This window comes from Panthera tigris, chromosome A3 (assembly GCF_018350195.1).
Source record: "Panthera tigris isolate Pti1 chromosome A3, P.tigris_Pti1_mat1.1, whole genome shotgun sequence".
NCBI lineage: Eukaryota > Metazoa > Chordata > Mammalia > Carnivora > Felidae > Panthera > Panthera tigris.
This window is the reverse complement of record NC_056662.1, coordinates 64292639-64306088: the sequence shown is the minus strand read 5'-3', so window position 1 is coordinate 64306088 and position 13450 is coordinate 64292639. Positions and strand designations below refer to the sequence as shown.

Genomic DNA, 13450 nt, shown 5'->3' with positions numbered 1-13450 from the left:
TTTGACTCCGACTATTGTCTGGCGCGGGCAGGCCCCGGGTCAGATAACCAGACCAATCAGGGCGCGGGCCGCCGCGCCTCATGCCCGCTTAGAATAATATTATTAAAAAAGCAGCGAGCGAGCTAGACGGGAGGGAGAGCGAGCGAGAAACGAGCGAGGGAGCGGCGGGCGGGCGCGGAGCATGCGGAGCGGCGCCCCGGGCGGCCCCCGGGCTTGGACGAGGGCGCGGGCGAGGCGCGCAGGCGGCCGGGGCGCAGAGGAGCGCGGGAGCCGCGGCGGGCGCGAGGACGTACTGCAGTGACTCGGAGTTCGCCGGGAGCCAGCGCGGGGCCAGGGGGCCCGCCCCGCCCGCCTCTCGGCCCCGGACGGCCCGGCGGGGAGGCGCCCATGCGGGACGGCGCAGCGCGGTGAGGGCGCGCGCGGGCGGGCGGGGGCACAGCCGGCACCATGTCCATGCTGCCCACCTTCGGCTTCACGCAGGAGCAAGTGGCGTGCGTGTGCGAGGTGCTGCAGCAGGGCGGCAACATCGAGCGGCTGGGCCGCTTCCTGTGGTCGCTGCCCGCCTGCGAGCACCTCCACAAGAATGAAAGCGTGCTCAAAGCCAAGGCGGTGGTGGCCTTCCACCGCGGCAACTTCCGGGAGCTCTACAAGATCCTGGAGAGCCACCAGTTCTCGCCGCACAACCACGCCAAGCTGCAGCAGCTGTGGCTCAAAGCGCACTACATCGAGGCGGAGAAGCTGCGCGGCCGGCCCCTGGGCGCTGTGGGCAAATACCGCGTGCGCCGCAAGTTTCCGCTGCCACGCTCCATCTGGGACGGCGAGGAGACCAGCTACTGCTTCAAGGAAAAGAGTCGCAGCGTGCTGCGCGAGTGGTACGCGCATAACCCCTACCCCTCACCGCGCGAGAAGCGCGAGCTGGCGGAGGCCACGGGCCTCACCACCACGCAGGTCAGCAACTGGTTTAAGAACCGGCGGCAGCGCGACCGGGCAGCCGAGGCCAAAGAAAGGTACGAGTAAGTAGAACTTCGGCGCCGGCTCCCCGGGGCTCGAGGGAGGGGGTCGCAGGGCGTGTGCTCGCCCCCAGGAGAGGCCTAAACCGGGTGTCCGGTCCCTGCCACGGCCCAGCCGCAGCCTTGTCTGACCCCGCCAGCGCTCGGGTCTTCCGGGAGACCAGGAGGTCAGAACTTTGTCCAAAGCGGGCAAAGCGATCGGGAAAGTTGTCAACTAACTCCCTGGTCGCTTGTGAACAGAGTGGAGAAGCAGCGAACTTGGGGGGCAAGGCAAGACGGTGGACCTGGACACTGTGAAAGGGGGAGCACAGCAGGCAGGGCCTGGTGGTCTTCGGAAGGCCAGAGGGGTCTAGTCGGGACTTTCAGAGTTGCAGATTTCGTTCGGGCTGCCTGTGCGAATTTACCAGCACTTCCCCGAACTTCCTGTTGGTCTTACTCAGCTCTAGGCCAAAGTGTGATTAGGGGTCAGGACTGGGAGTGATACTTTCCTGGTGTGACCTGGATGTGCAGGGGCCTGGGCAAGAATATTACTTGTCTGGATATGGAAGTTGATAGGGAGACTGTTTTACGCCGCGTATAAAGAAGCAAGAGGAGAAGGACGGAAGTGTCCGCTGTAGGAGAGCAGAAGAGAAACGCGTGCCCCTTTTCCTGCCTTGTTGGACCCAGCAGCCCTTCGCTGGCCTGCCAGTCTCTTCGGTCCTCTCCCCACAGGCCCTACCGTCTTTGCGTGGTAGGTCGGTAGGTCTGGGGTGAACTGAGAGCAACAGAAGGGCTGAGAGTTGCTTGTCCTCAAGGAAACCAGGACTTCCTAAACTAGCCTAACAGTTGACCATTAGGCCCTTGTGGCCGCCAGTCCGTGGCTCCTCTGAACCCCAAATATGGTGAGGGAAACGGGAGAGAAACCGATTGTGGGCACAAAAATCCAGCCTGCGTGTAGCCGGGTAAGACACCTGGGGTCGGTGGTGCAGGGTGTGCGCAGCCCAGAGTAAGTGACTGGGGGGGGGGGGGACAGTGATGCTAAACAGTGGAACCAAATATCTGGAAGTGAATGGGGGGGGCTTCAGGCTGACCGTGGCCTCCCAGACAATGAGGTTGGCGTATCCACAGTTGCAAGTTCTCAGCTGCCAGCCCTGTGGGAAGTTCCCTTCCAGGAAAACAGAAAGAAAAGGTTTTGGGAAGCCAGTGAAGAGAGAATCTACCCAAGATTTCAAGTCTCCAAATCTGGTTGGGGCTGTCAGTCAAAGGCAGAGCAGAAGGTGGCTTCTCCCTGCCGGGGTCCCCCTCTATCCAGCCTGGCATGCATCCAGACTCTTGAAGAACTGGGTTCTGAGGCCAGGCCCCAGGTAACGGTTGCAGAATCCTTCAGTTTCTGTATGGTGGACAAGTCTAGGCCAGGATTAGCAATTCCTTCCATTCTTTTCCCAAGGGCTGCGCCCCAGGCCCCAAGCTTCCAGTCTCCCAGCTGAAGTTTGCACTGTGCCACCAGGGAAAGGGAGTCCTACATCCTTAGGGCCTTGTCCTTAGGTCCAGCAAGGACAGCCCTCACAAGACCTCCCAGTGTGGAGCTAGAAAGAAAGGACCCTTAGCTCCAGGAACCTGACCCTCAGCCAGATTTCCCTCAAGCAGAGAAAAGCAATGGGAGGTGAAGGCCTGTGAGATTCCTAACTTCAAATGGGGGCCCTCAGCCTAGGATCTCGGGTCCCTCATTCTCCTGGCCCCCCTTCTACCCAGCAAACCTTGGCTCCAGGAGCCAAGACTCTGAAAATCCGGGCATCTCCTTGTTCCCCTCTCCCCCAACCCCCCTGAGCTCTGCTCCTGGGACCCCTCTCCTCTGGGGGAAAAAAATTGTTAGCAACTCAGTGATGGGGGGTGGTGGGCAGAACCTACAGAGAGCAGAGAAGATATTCAAGAGGTTAAGAACAGGAGAGGTGGGGAGATAGAGACAATAGAGGAAAGGACTAGAGAGAAATCGGGTTTTGAGAGATTAAGAGAACTGGCCGAAAGAACGAAAGCCCCAGGCCAGGCGGGGAAAATGATAGAAACCGAAAACACCCGCGGGCAGCGCCTGGCGGCTCTGGCTCCGGGTGACACGGCGCAGAGCGGCCTCGGTTTCCCCCCTGACCCGGCTGCTTTGCTCCTGCACTTGCAGGGAGAACAGCGAGAACGCCAACTCCAACAGCCACAACCCGCTGGCTGCGACGCTGAACGGCAGCGGCAAGTCGGTGCTAGGCAGCTCGGAGGACGAGAAAACGCCGTCGGGGACGCCAGACCACTCGTCGTCCAGCCCCGCGCTGCTGCTCAGCCCGCCGCCGCCCCCCGGGCTGCCGTCCCTGCACAGCCTGGGCCACCCTCCGGGCCCCAGCGCGGTGCCGGTGCCCGTGCCGGGCGGAGGCGGCGCGGACCCGCTGCAGCACCACCATGGCCTGCAGGACTCCATCCTCAACCCCATGTCGGCCAACCTCGTGGACCTGGGGTCCTAGAGCCCCACCTGCCTCGACGTGCTCGCCTCGCCGGCTTGGCGCCGGGGACCTGAGAGACGGTGTCAGAGGGCGCCCTGCGGCCGGCGGGCCCCACCGGGTACTGAAAGACCCGCGCGCTGAGCGGGCAGAACCGCCGGCCCAGGCAGGGTGGATGGCTCTTTGGTTTGGCCTTTGTCCGGGATTTATTTTCAACAAGTTGCCTCGGAGGTCGTTTGGAGGCCTGGGACCTGGGCTTGAACCAGGGAAGGGAATAAATTATACACCATGCTCACACTCTCTCCCTACCTTCTCACGGCTTCCTTGCTCTTCCCTTCCCTTCCCTTCCCTGCTCTTATTTCCAGGTCCTTTTCCTTCCCTCTCTCTGGTCCTTTCCCCCTTTCCCTGCCCCTCTCTCTATATTTCTGGCTTGTCAATTCTCGCTAAGTTTCCGTTTCTTTTTTTCTCCGTTTTTCCGGTTCTCCTCTCTCCAGCCTCTCGCACTCCTGGCCCCTGGGTCCGTATCCCTCAGCCTCTCTCCTCCTGCCTGGACGTCTGTTTGCGCCCTCCTCCCCCACTGCCCTGGCCTGGAAGTAGGAGGGGGAAGAGCAGAAGAACCCGGCCTTCTCCGGAGGCCCTCCGCGGGGTTCGGCGTGTCGCAGGTGTCCGCTGTGCGCCTAGTAACTTAAGTGAAAGAGAAAGGACCACGGCGCGGAGGCCTCTGCACGCGCCCTTGCTGCTTGCCCCTCTCTCTCTCTCTCTCTCTCCCCCTCCCCATGAGGCCCGCCACCCTCTCCCCTCTTCCTCCCGGACTGTGGCCACAGTGCCCCTGGCAGAGTGCGCCTCCCGAGCCGCGGACTTGCCGTCTCTCTGTTAACGCCCTCATGTGAATGTTCTTCGGGAAATATTTCTGCTTTTATTTTATAATAAAATTAGAAATCATAAATATATATATGGATCTATACCATGAGGCCCACGAGCCGGGAGTGCAGCAGTGTCTGATTTCCCTACAGGGACTCGACACCCTGGGGGGACCGCTCTGGGCAGCGGTGTCCCATGAGCCCCAGGAACCGGGAGCCGCCTTCCCACATACACGATGTGTATCAGCCCTCAGGTGAAGGGACTGAAAACTGAAACCCGCGTCCCCCGCCCCCAAAGATCACTGTCCCTCCTCTGGTCTGGAAGGCTCCCTGTAAAAGCGGGGAGGGGGTGGCCTGCTCCTCTCGGGGTCTCTTCTCCTTCCGCCAGCGGAGCAGGGCCCTCACCCTCCTTTTTCTTCATTTTGGGGATGGGAGTAAGAAAAGAGAAGCTGTTTGCCGAACAGCGCGTTGTTGGTGTGTTTGGAGACGCCAACGCTGGGGGACAAATCAGGCCACGGAGGTTTCCTTCCTTAGTGGTAGTCACAGTGCCCAGAACCTGGTGGGACGCCCTGGGCAGATTCCCTGGCCCCAAGGGCAGCCGCTGAGCCAGCCGCAAAGCCCACGTCGTGCGTGTGGACGTGGAGCAAAGGTCTCCACACTTAGAAATCTGTCGTTTGGAAAAGGCGATGAAAGGATAGGGGAGAAGGGAGGCCCGAGGAGACTCGGGGAGGCCGGCCCGCGGGCGCATGTTCTACATCGGAGCAAGGGGGCGCCAGGGCTTGGCCGGTGAGACCGAGGGGGCGCCTCTGCGCCGTGCACAGTAGTACGTGCCTCGGTAGCGGTAAATTAACCTGCAGCACCCTCTCCCTTCTTGGGGATCCAGTCCCACCTCTCCCCCCAAATTAAGCGACCCGTCTAAGCCTATCCAGGCAGATCCGAAGCGTGCAGGACTCCTCCAGGAGGCAGGTGTGGCTTTTCCGTCTCAAGTCGGGGCGGCTGTGATTACCGAACACGTTCCTCCTCCGCTACCAGACCCCGCCACCCGGACCCCAAGGGAAACAGGGAATAAGGCGCTCTTCCGACGACGAGATCCTAGAGTGTGGCAACCTCTCTGGGGACTTTCCTTTCTGATGAAATGAGCGCTCAAGGACCCTTTCTCGCGGATTTTCTAAGTACGGAGGATTCCTTCCCAGCCGAGACTCGCGCAGACGCGGACATCTGGGCAGGCTCACTGGGTGCGTGCGGAGGCTACACCTTGGCCTTTGCCCTGTGCGGGCCTGGAGTCAAAAGAATTGCCAGCAGGCTAAGACTGCTTTGCGGGGCCCAGCCCCGAACCCCAAGAGGAACTCTAGCCCTGGCAGATCCTTCAGCCTCTCCTGGAGGCTCTGCTCTAGGGGACAACTCAGGTCCCCTCTGGCCCTGATCTGTGCCTATAAGGGCCCCAGCGGCCTGACCTTCGCTGACTGGTGGAGTGTAGAGGCAGCTATAGCCTTGGGGACCAGAGCCGTTCAAGCCACCTGAGAAGCCACCTTGAGCCAGCAGAGCTGACCCACCAGCCATCCACCCCCCTCTTACTTCTGGGAAGGGAGAAAACACCGTAGCCCCTGGAGGCCACATCACCCCTACCTGCCTCCTATTTTCCAGACTTACACTCCCAGGAAAACAGGCTTTATACAAACTTTCACAAGGACACCAACATACACACTCATTGTTCGATTCACTCAGATTGAAAGCCTGTTATGTGCCAGGCGCCGCTGATGGCACCAGAAACACACACCCTTTCAAACAGTTGCCACACTGGGAAACACACTGACCCTGTCATACATGTGTTCACACACACAGAGAAGCAAACACACACACTCTCCATCCACACAAACATGTGTGCTTGGGCAAAACCGGAACACTCTCCTGCCCCGGGCATGTGAGACACGTACACAAAAGAGTCTCTCCCACTTACATGAACTCACACACATAAATGCAAATATACACGGTGTTTCTCCCCAGTAGCATGCAAACCCACACTCACAACTGGTGCCCCTGCCAGCAGCCAGTCCTCGTCCACTGGGCCTGGGGAACCGCCTTGCAGCACAGCTTGCTTTGAAGGTCTCAGTGGCTGTCTCCCAGCGAAAGCGATGATCTTGGCCAGAAGGGGCAGAGGGTCAGGGATCCCACCTGCCGCACCTTCTCTCCAGCCCCAAGTGGGATCCCTGGGGTTTGCCGGGAGCTCTCCCTGGCCGGTAGGAGGCAGCATGCCTGTCCTGGAGCTTTATTCCAGCATAGCCCCGTTATAACTTCCCTCTTTCCCTCCCCCTTGGAAAGCTAACCCCGAAAATATTTACTTAAACGGGAAACTATGCAGAAGTTCTGAAAATAAACCGGAGCAGCTACTCACCCACTGCATAAAACCTCTAACAAGCCAGCCGTCCATTCCACACTCCACTAGACCCAGTGAGAGGCTGCAGCCCCCACCAGAGTGCACACTGGACATATAACTTTTGCACAGATAATGCCAGATGAATATAACCGCTTCTCTGTTAGGCATCCACCAAACACAGTTCCTAATGGCTTGTCACCCCTTCCCCCGAGGCAGCCGGAAGCCAAGAGTTTTGCTCAAGCGACCCTAAAGGACACAGCGCACTGGGAGGGGGAATCTCCCTCCCTTTCTGTTCCCCTGACCATGTTTGCCTTGTCTTTGTTCCCAGCGAGTTTCCATACCCATTCAAGCCTCAAAGGTGAAAACGAATGAAGGTAGAATCCAACCCTTGTGGGCACCTGGCGGACTCACCTGCTTGGGGACACAAAGGTCGAGCGCAGAGGGGAGAGGGGGGAGGAGCAGGGGGCTTGCTATGCCTCCAGGGTAGTCTCCTCCTCTCACCCCGAGCTCAGCAGCCCACACCCAGACTCGGGCCTTGCCCCCACCCTATTGTTCCCACCCCCAAAGCATGTCTTGATGGTGTGCGACACAAGAAAACGTTAAACAGAGCCAGGGAGATCTGAGGAGGGAACACAGGGCTCTCTAGTCCTGGGTTTTCCATAGTCCTCTAGTTCTCGTAGGAAACACCATTTTGGCGCCTGAGAAAGCAGGGACCAGCCAAGTGGGGCCGCGGGAGTCAGGACGCAAGGAATTTGCCTCCACCACTCCACAGGTCCCCACCTCTGGCTGGGGTACCATTGGGGTTCCAGGAGATGTGTGGATGTTTTTGTGTTGAGGGGCAAGTGGAGAAGGATGGAGGAGGGCCTGGGCTCTTGACGGAGTCCCCTCTTTTTTTCATGTTGCCCATCCCAACATTCCAGCTTCGGTTCCCTCCGCACTCAAAGCTGCCTAGGGCATCTGGAAAGGGCGTGAGGATGTAAGGGGGAAATGTGAGAAGTTCCGAGAGAATGTGTAGGCACGATAGGATGAAAAAACTCATAGATGGGATGCGGACTGTGTGTCCTGGGAGAGTGGCTATTGTCATGTACATAGGTGGGCGGGTGAACCAGTGCGTGCCCAGAGCTCTCCCGGGAGCCAGCAAATTCAGGCTATGCCTTGGCGTTCCCCGCTTACAAGAGAAGGCGCCCGGGGCTGGAGAAGGACCAGCCTCTCCTCTCCCGATGCCAGAACCCAACAGGGCGGGCACAGGTTAGTCCTGATTCCTGAAGCCAATGCTGACCGTGGCGGGGTGGGCCGGGAAGGAAGGAGGATCTCAGTGTCGCTGCTGCCAGGGGCAGGGCAGTGGAGCCTGGGCCCAAAAAAGGTCTCGAATCCTGGTGTCAGGGTCAAGGTCTTGAGCTCCGCCTGGCAGGAGTCTCTTTCGAAACTCCGTGAGCCCGTGGGACTGGAACTCAGGAATGGCTTCTTCCGGGTTGCGGGGTAGAATCGGAGGGCAGAGGGTCAGATTGTCTTACAATGGGGTGGGTTTTGCAGTTTCCCCACAACCTCAGCTTTAGGGCTGCTCCCCCACCCGGCAGATCCCTGCACCTGGCCGCTCAGCTGTGGAGAGAGTCTAAGAAACACCCTGTGGATGTGCCTGAAGACAGCCACCCTCGCCAGGCTCGACAGGCGTCCCTAACTGCCCCAAAGTCTCCCTTTCTTGGAGGACCCACAAACCCCACAGGCTGGCACAAGGGCGGACACGGAGCGGAGCCCTTCTTTAGGATGCTGGTAGCCCTGGCTCTTGCCAAGGATGAGTGCACAACTACCAGCAGCCCAGCCCACCCGGAGAGCCTACAGCCTCCGCACTAGCTGAGCAGTGTGCACCAGAGGGGCTCTGGCGGCCTACAGGGAGGAATCCCGCCGCTCCTTCTGCCCCCAGGCTTCCTCAGTCCCACCTGCGCGCTGGGTGCCAGGCCCTGCGGGGCCGGCTTTCCCGGCAAGTAGCCTTCGCTCTGCTCAGGGGCCTGAGGGCAGGGCAGCCGCGGACCGCGAGGCTGGACAGCCCTGTTCCTCCGGCCCTTTCAGCCGCCGGTCAGGCATAAGGCAGAGGCCTGGGAGCCTGGACCTTTGGGACACGCCGCGGGCGACAAAACCATCCGCAACTGTGCTATCCTCAGTAGCCATCCTGGTGCAGGGGCTCCACCTCTGCCCGTCCAGGGCACCCAGGCCCGACCGGCTCACATCCGGGCTTCTATGGCCTGGGAGTCAGACCAGAGCCGCAGCAGCAGGGCGATCCTTGCAGATTTGCCGGCCCTCCATCCCTTCCTTCGGGGCTTTCCCAAGGGCCTATGTCTCTCTCCGGCCAGGCGCTCTCCCTAGCTCGAAAGATCATCGCCGGCAGAACTACCTAGGTAACTTGCCCTGGGCCGTGGAGACGCAGGTCTACGGTGACTCGGTGGTCTCCAGAGTCACAGGTCATTATTGCCGTTTCTTGAACGCTTCCTACGCGTCAGGCACTTTACACACCAGGTATCTGTTTAATTCTCACAGCGGCCACACAAAGAAGCTATTATGACTGGTGGATGAAACTGAGACGCCGTGTTCGGGAACTTGCCCAGAGTCGCGCACGTTACAGCGGCGGGGCTGGGCATCTGAGCCTGCTCTCCGCGAGTCTGTAGCGCACGGGTCTTCCCAGGGCAGAGGCTGCAGGCGAGCGCGGGGCCGGGGCGGCCGAGGCGGGCTCAAATGACTCCCGCGGGGATCCGGGCAGTGCCAGGGCGCGGCGAAATCTCCGACAAGGACCGGTTCCGGACCCCGCCGCGGAGCGCGCCGCTTCACTCGGGTGAGAGAGTTCATCTCCGCAAAAATTCGGGTATACTCCGTTTCCTCGCTTGCCCTCTACTACGTAGGCAGGGCGCACTGCATACCACAGAGGGAGTGGTGCAGGTTACTCCAGAGTAAAAATGGAACCTTGGACGCTAGGATCAGCCTGCTGCTACTTCCCTCTTCGTCCTCCCGAGTCTTTGGCCTCGTCTCTGCCATTCCGCTTGGGAAGATGAAGCCGTTTGGGGGACCCTGAGGGCTGAGACAGGGGTCTTGGGTGGGACGCCCTCCTCTTTCCCTAGCCCCCACTAGTTCCGCGCTGCGCACAGAGGTCTCCCTGGAGGGGGGCCGGGATGCGTATTAAGGCGTCATTTCATTAACATGGATTTACCGCAGGGATGGGAAGAGGTCGGAAGGGACGGAGAACCCAGACCCTGCTCTGGGATGGAGAAGCCAAAGAGCGGAACTTACCACGCCCATCCCGCCCTGCCCCCAAATTAGGCCCACAGAAGCCCCCATCCCCTTCTGCGTCCTCAGAGATGTTGATTCCACCTGAGCTAGGTGATTCTGTCAGTTTCAAGATAGGGCATATGAAATACCCTATTGTTGTGAGGCCCTGGAAAGCCACCCAGAGACACCTGAAGAGGGGAGTTCACCGGTCCAAGCCCAGGGAAGTGAGCCAGGGCGGGGAGGCTGGGGCGTAGCCTAACAAAGGAGGCCAACCAGGAAGTGGGAGTCACTTCTCCCTTTTCCTCCAGACCGAAGAGCGCAGTAGGGTGGGGTAGGGGGCTGAGGGGATTAGAAAAGGTGACCCTGAGTGGTTTCTAAAAGGGAAATAGTCTAGGATTCCTAGCATGTATGCGGTACTCTGCAGGGCGTTAGTGGTTTCACCAACTGCCTACCGTTTAATATGCACAATTACATAGGGTAGGCGGAAAAGTAATTCTTATTCCCATTAGACAGATGGGGACGCAAAACTAAGGAAGGTGTTCTGTGTGGCTTTCCTGGCGCCCCAGGGTTGGTAGAGGCTCTTTCCTGTACACTCCATTGTTGAGGTGACCTGTCTAGTTTGGGGGAAATAGCAGGTGCCCAACCAGCCCAAAGAGTAAAGATTATTCCCCGGGGGTTGGGGGAAGGATGCAGAGAGATATCAGCCATCCGGATCATGGAGATCTATATGCTGCTACAGACTTCAAGCAAGAGTTCTTCAAAATCAGAACAACCTATCTCTGCAATCACTAAAAGGAATACCTGAAACAGGCCTCTGCGGAAAAGACGCTTACATACATGAGGAGACTGAGAAAGTGGGCAGCGCTGAGAACTAGAGCTTTGCTTTCTCATTGGGCTCAGGACCTTTCAGTTAAGGCTCCCAGCAAATGAGTTGGCAGATAATGTTACATAGGAAGAAATGAGGAGGGGAGTTAGAGACAAAACATACGTAAAGACAAGACGTACAGACACAAGACTGTGGCTCAGTCGGCTAAGCGTGGGACTCTTGCTTTCAAGTCAGATCATGATTTCACGGTTTGTGGGCTCCAGCCTGGGGTTGGGCTCTGTGGTGACAGCAAGGAGCCTGCTTGTGAATCTCTCTCTTCCTCTCTCTCTGTCCCTCCCCCACTCACGTGCTCTCGCTCTTTCTCTCAAAATAAATAAATAAACTAAAAACAAAAAACAAAAAGCAAAACAAAAAAGGACAAGACTTCGGGGACAGGACGAAAGTCCAGAATGGCTGGAGCCAGAGCATAGTCTCAGGGGTTACGCAGGGTAGCCGGCAGTGCCTCTGTCCTTAATGAGCAGGAACCAGGAGGGCACAAGGAGGCACAAACAGGTAGTGCCATATCACCCGGAAGCAGCTGGGATGTGTTGGGCACCAGACTTGAGACCAGAAAAGACCGAAAATCCCACCATACCTGATAGCTGTGTCAACAAAAGTCTGCCTGATGCCCCAAATCTACTGAACACGGGTAGCTGTGCCCCCAGATAGATCTGAGACAAACAGCAGGACAAGAGACTGTATTATGTGTGTGTGTAACTAATACATTTCAAAACATGAACTTGTTTCTCACCCACATAACAGTCCGATGGGGTGTTTCTGGACGGCAGGTGGCTTCCCGTGAGGTGATTCACAGACCCGAGCTTCCTCATCAGCTGGCTCCACCCTCACCTAGAGCCTCACAGTCCTTTGCATTCTGTTGCTGGAGGGGTTGGGAGCACGGAGGAGAGGCACGGGAGGTGGGGGCTGGGGTCAGGTTTGGAGTGCGGGCATCACTTCCACTCATATTCCATTGGCTGGAACAATACGACCAACCCAACTGCACGAGAAACCGGGGAATGGAGCTACCTGTTTGACCAGAAAGAAATCCAAGGAAAAAGATTTACTGAGTCTGTATGAAGAGTTAGTCAATCCTCAGTGATTTTAGAACAGAGAACTCTGTGTTCTGTAAATCTTTCTTTTTCTAAGAACCTGTACATATTATTGTTGTTGTATTTACTATTATGGGTTTTGTTTTGTTTTTTTGGTCTTGCTTGTCTCAGCTTTTCTTTTTTTTTTTCTTTTTTTAAAGTTGTTTTAATGTTTGTTTGTTTGTTTGTTTGTTTGTTTTTGAGAGAGAGAGAGAGAGACAGAGCACCAGCTGGGGACGGGCAGAGAGAGAGATGGAAACACACAATCCGAGGCAGGCTTTAGGCTCTGAGCTGTCAGCACACAGCCGGATGTGGGGCTCGAACCCATGAACTGTGAGATCATGACATAAGTCGAAGTCGGACGCTTGACTGACTGAGCCACCCAGATGTCCCTCAGCTCTTCTGTAGTGAAGAAAACAGGTGGATGCCATGAAGATACCATTCCCACATTATAGACCACAGGTCAGCACAGGTCAGTTCACTTCTCTGGGACTTGGTTTCCTCATCTGTTGCACAGTGAATTAATTAGGGTAAGGTTCAGTTGGACGTGATTAAAAAAAGCAAATATAAGTGGCTTAAGCATAATGGAAGATTATTTCTCTCACACATCAACATCCAGCTGGGCAATCTAGGACTGGTGCAAGTCAAACTCCTCCTACTTTGTTGCTTCACCGTGCATGACCCCCAATTCATGCCCAAGATGGCAGCAGTATAAAGGAAGGAATGAAGAAGACGGTACAAGCCATATGCCCACTGTCTCTTAAGAAAGATTGCTAGAGGGGCGCCTGGGTGGCTCAGTCGGTTAAGCGGCTGACTTCAGCTCAGGTCATGATCTCGCGGTCCGTGAGTTCGAGCCCCGCGTCGGTCTCTGTGCTGACAGCTCAGAGCCTGGAGCCTGTTTCAGATTCTGTGTCTCCCTCTCTCTGACCCTTCCCCGTTCGTGCTCTGTCTCTCTCTGTCTCAAAAATAAATAAACGTTAAAAAAAAAATTAAAAAAAAAAAAAGATTGCTAGAAGTGCTATATATACGGCATCAATTTGGCCATAACCTAGTTACATGATCACACTGCACTGCCAGGAAAGATATGAAATGTAGATTCTATTCGGAACAACCATGTGCAACAAAAATGTGGCAATTCTATTTCTGAGGAAGAATGGGAGAATGGATATTAAGGGACACCGCATCTGAACTCACAGGGGATTGGACATGGTAATCTCCAAGGTCCCTTACTGAGGTTCTGTGTTTCTATAAAAGCAGTAACAAGCAAAACAAAACAAAACAAAACAAAAAACACAGCAAAGTATGAGCAAAAAAGTTGTTAAAAAAACTAAAAAAATTTGTTATCAAAAACTCGTAGCTAATTCATTTTAATTTTTTTAACATTTATTTTTGAGAGAGACAGAGTGCAAGCAGGGAAGGGGCAGAGAGAGAGGGAGATACAGGATCCAAAGCAGGCTGCGGGCTCTGAGCTGCAAGCACAGAGCTGGATGTGGTGTCTGAACCCACGAGCTGTGAGATCATGACCTGAGCCAAAATCGGATG

The 13450-nt window shown here is 56.7% G+C and overlaps 1 protein-coding gene across 2 annotated transcripts; it reads left to right on the top strand.

Annotated features, from left to right (window-relative positions):
* The first annotated feature begins 442 nt into the window (after positions 1 to 442).
* On the top strand, positions 443 to 4416 carry SIX2 (SIX homeobox 2). Of its 2 annotated transcripts, none has more exons than XM_007097887.3 (2): positions 443 to 1007; positions 3160 to 4416. In XM_007097887.3, the coding sequence occupies exons 1-2, from the start codon at positions 448 to 450 to the stop codon at positions 3488 to 3490; spliced, it is 891 nt and encodes a 296-aa protein (XP_007097949.2). In that variant the 5' UTR covers positions 443 to 447; the 3' UTR covers positions 3491 to 4416. The 2 variants fall into 2 exon arrangements, with proteins under 2 accessions (XP_007097949.2, XP_042837244.1); XM_042981310.1 differs by having other exon boundaries at positions 443 to 1013.
* The last annotated feature ends 9034 nt before the right edge of the window (positions 4417 to 13450 follow it).

What these genes read in the sequence shown, in the direction of transcription:
- SIX2 (XM_042981310.1), top strand. Translation starts at nt 448, where the DNA reads ATGTCCATGCTGCCCACCTTCGGCTTCACGCAGGAGCAAGTGGCGTGC. An exon ending in GAGGCCAAAGAAAGGTACGA is followed by an intron (nt 1,014 to 3,159) that starts GTAAGTAGAACT and finishes CTGCACTTGCAG; the next exon opens with GGAGAACAGCGAGAACGCCA.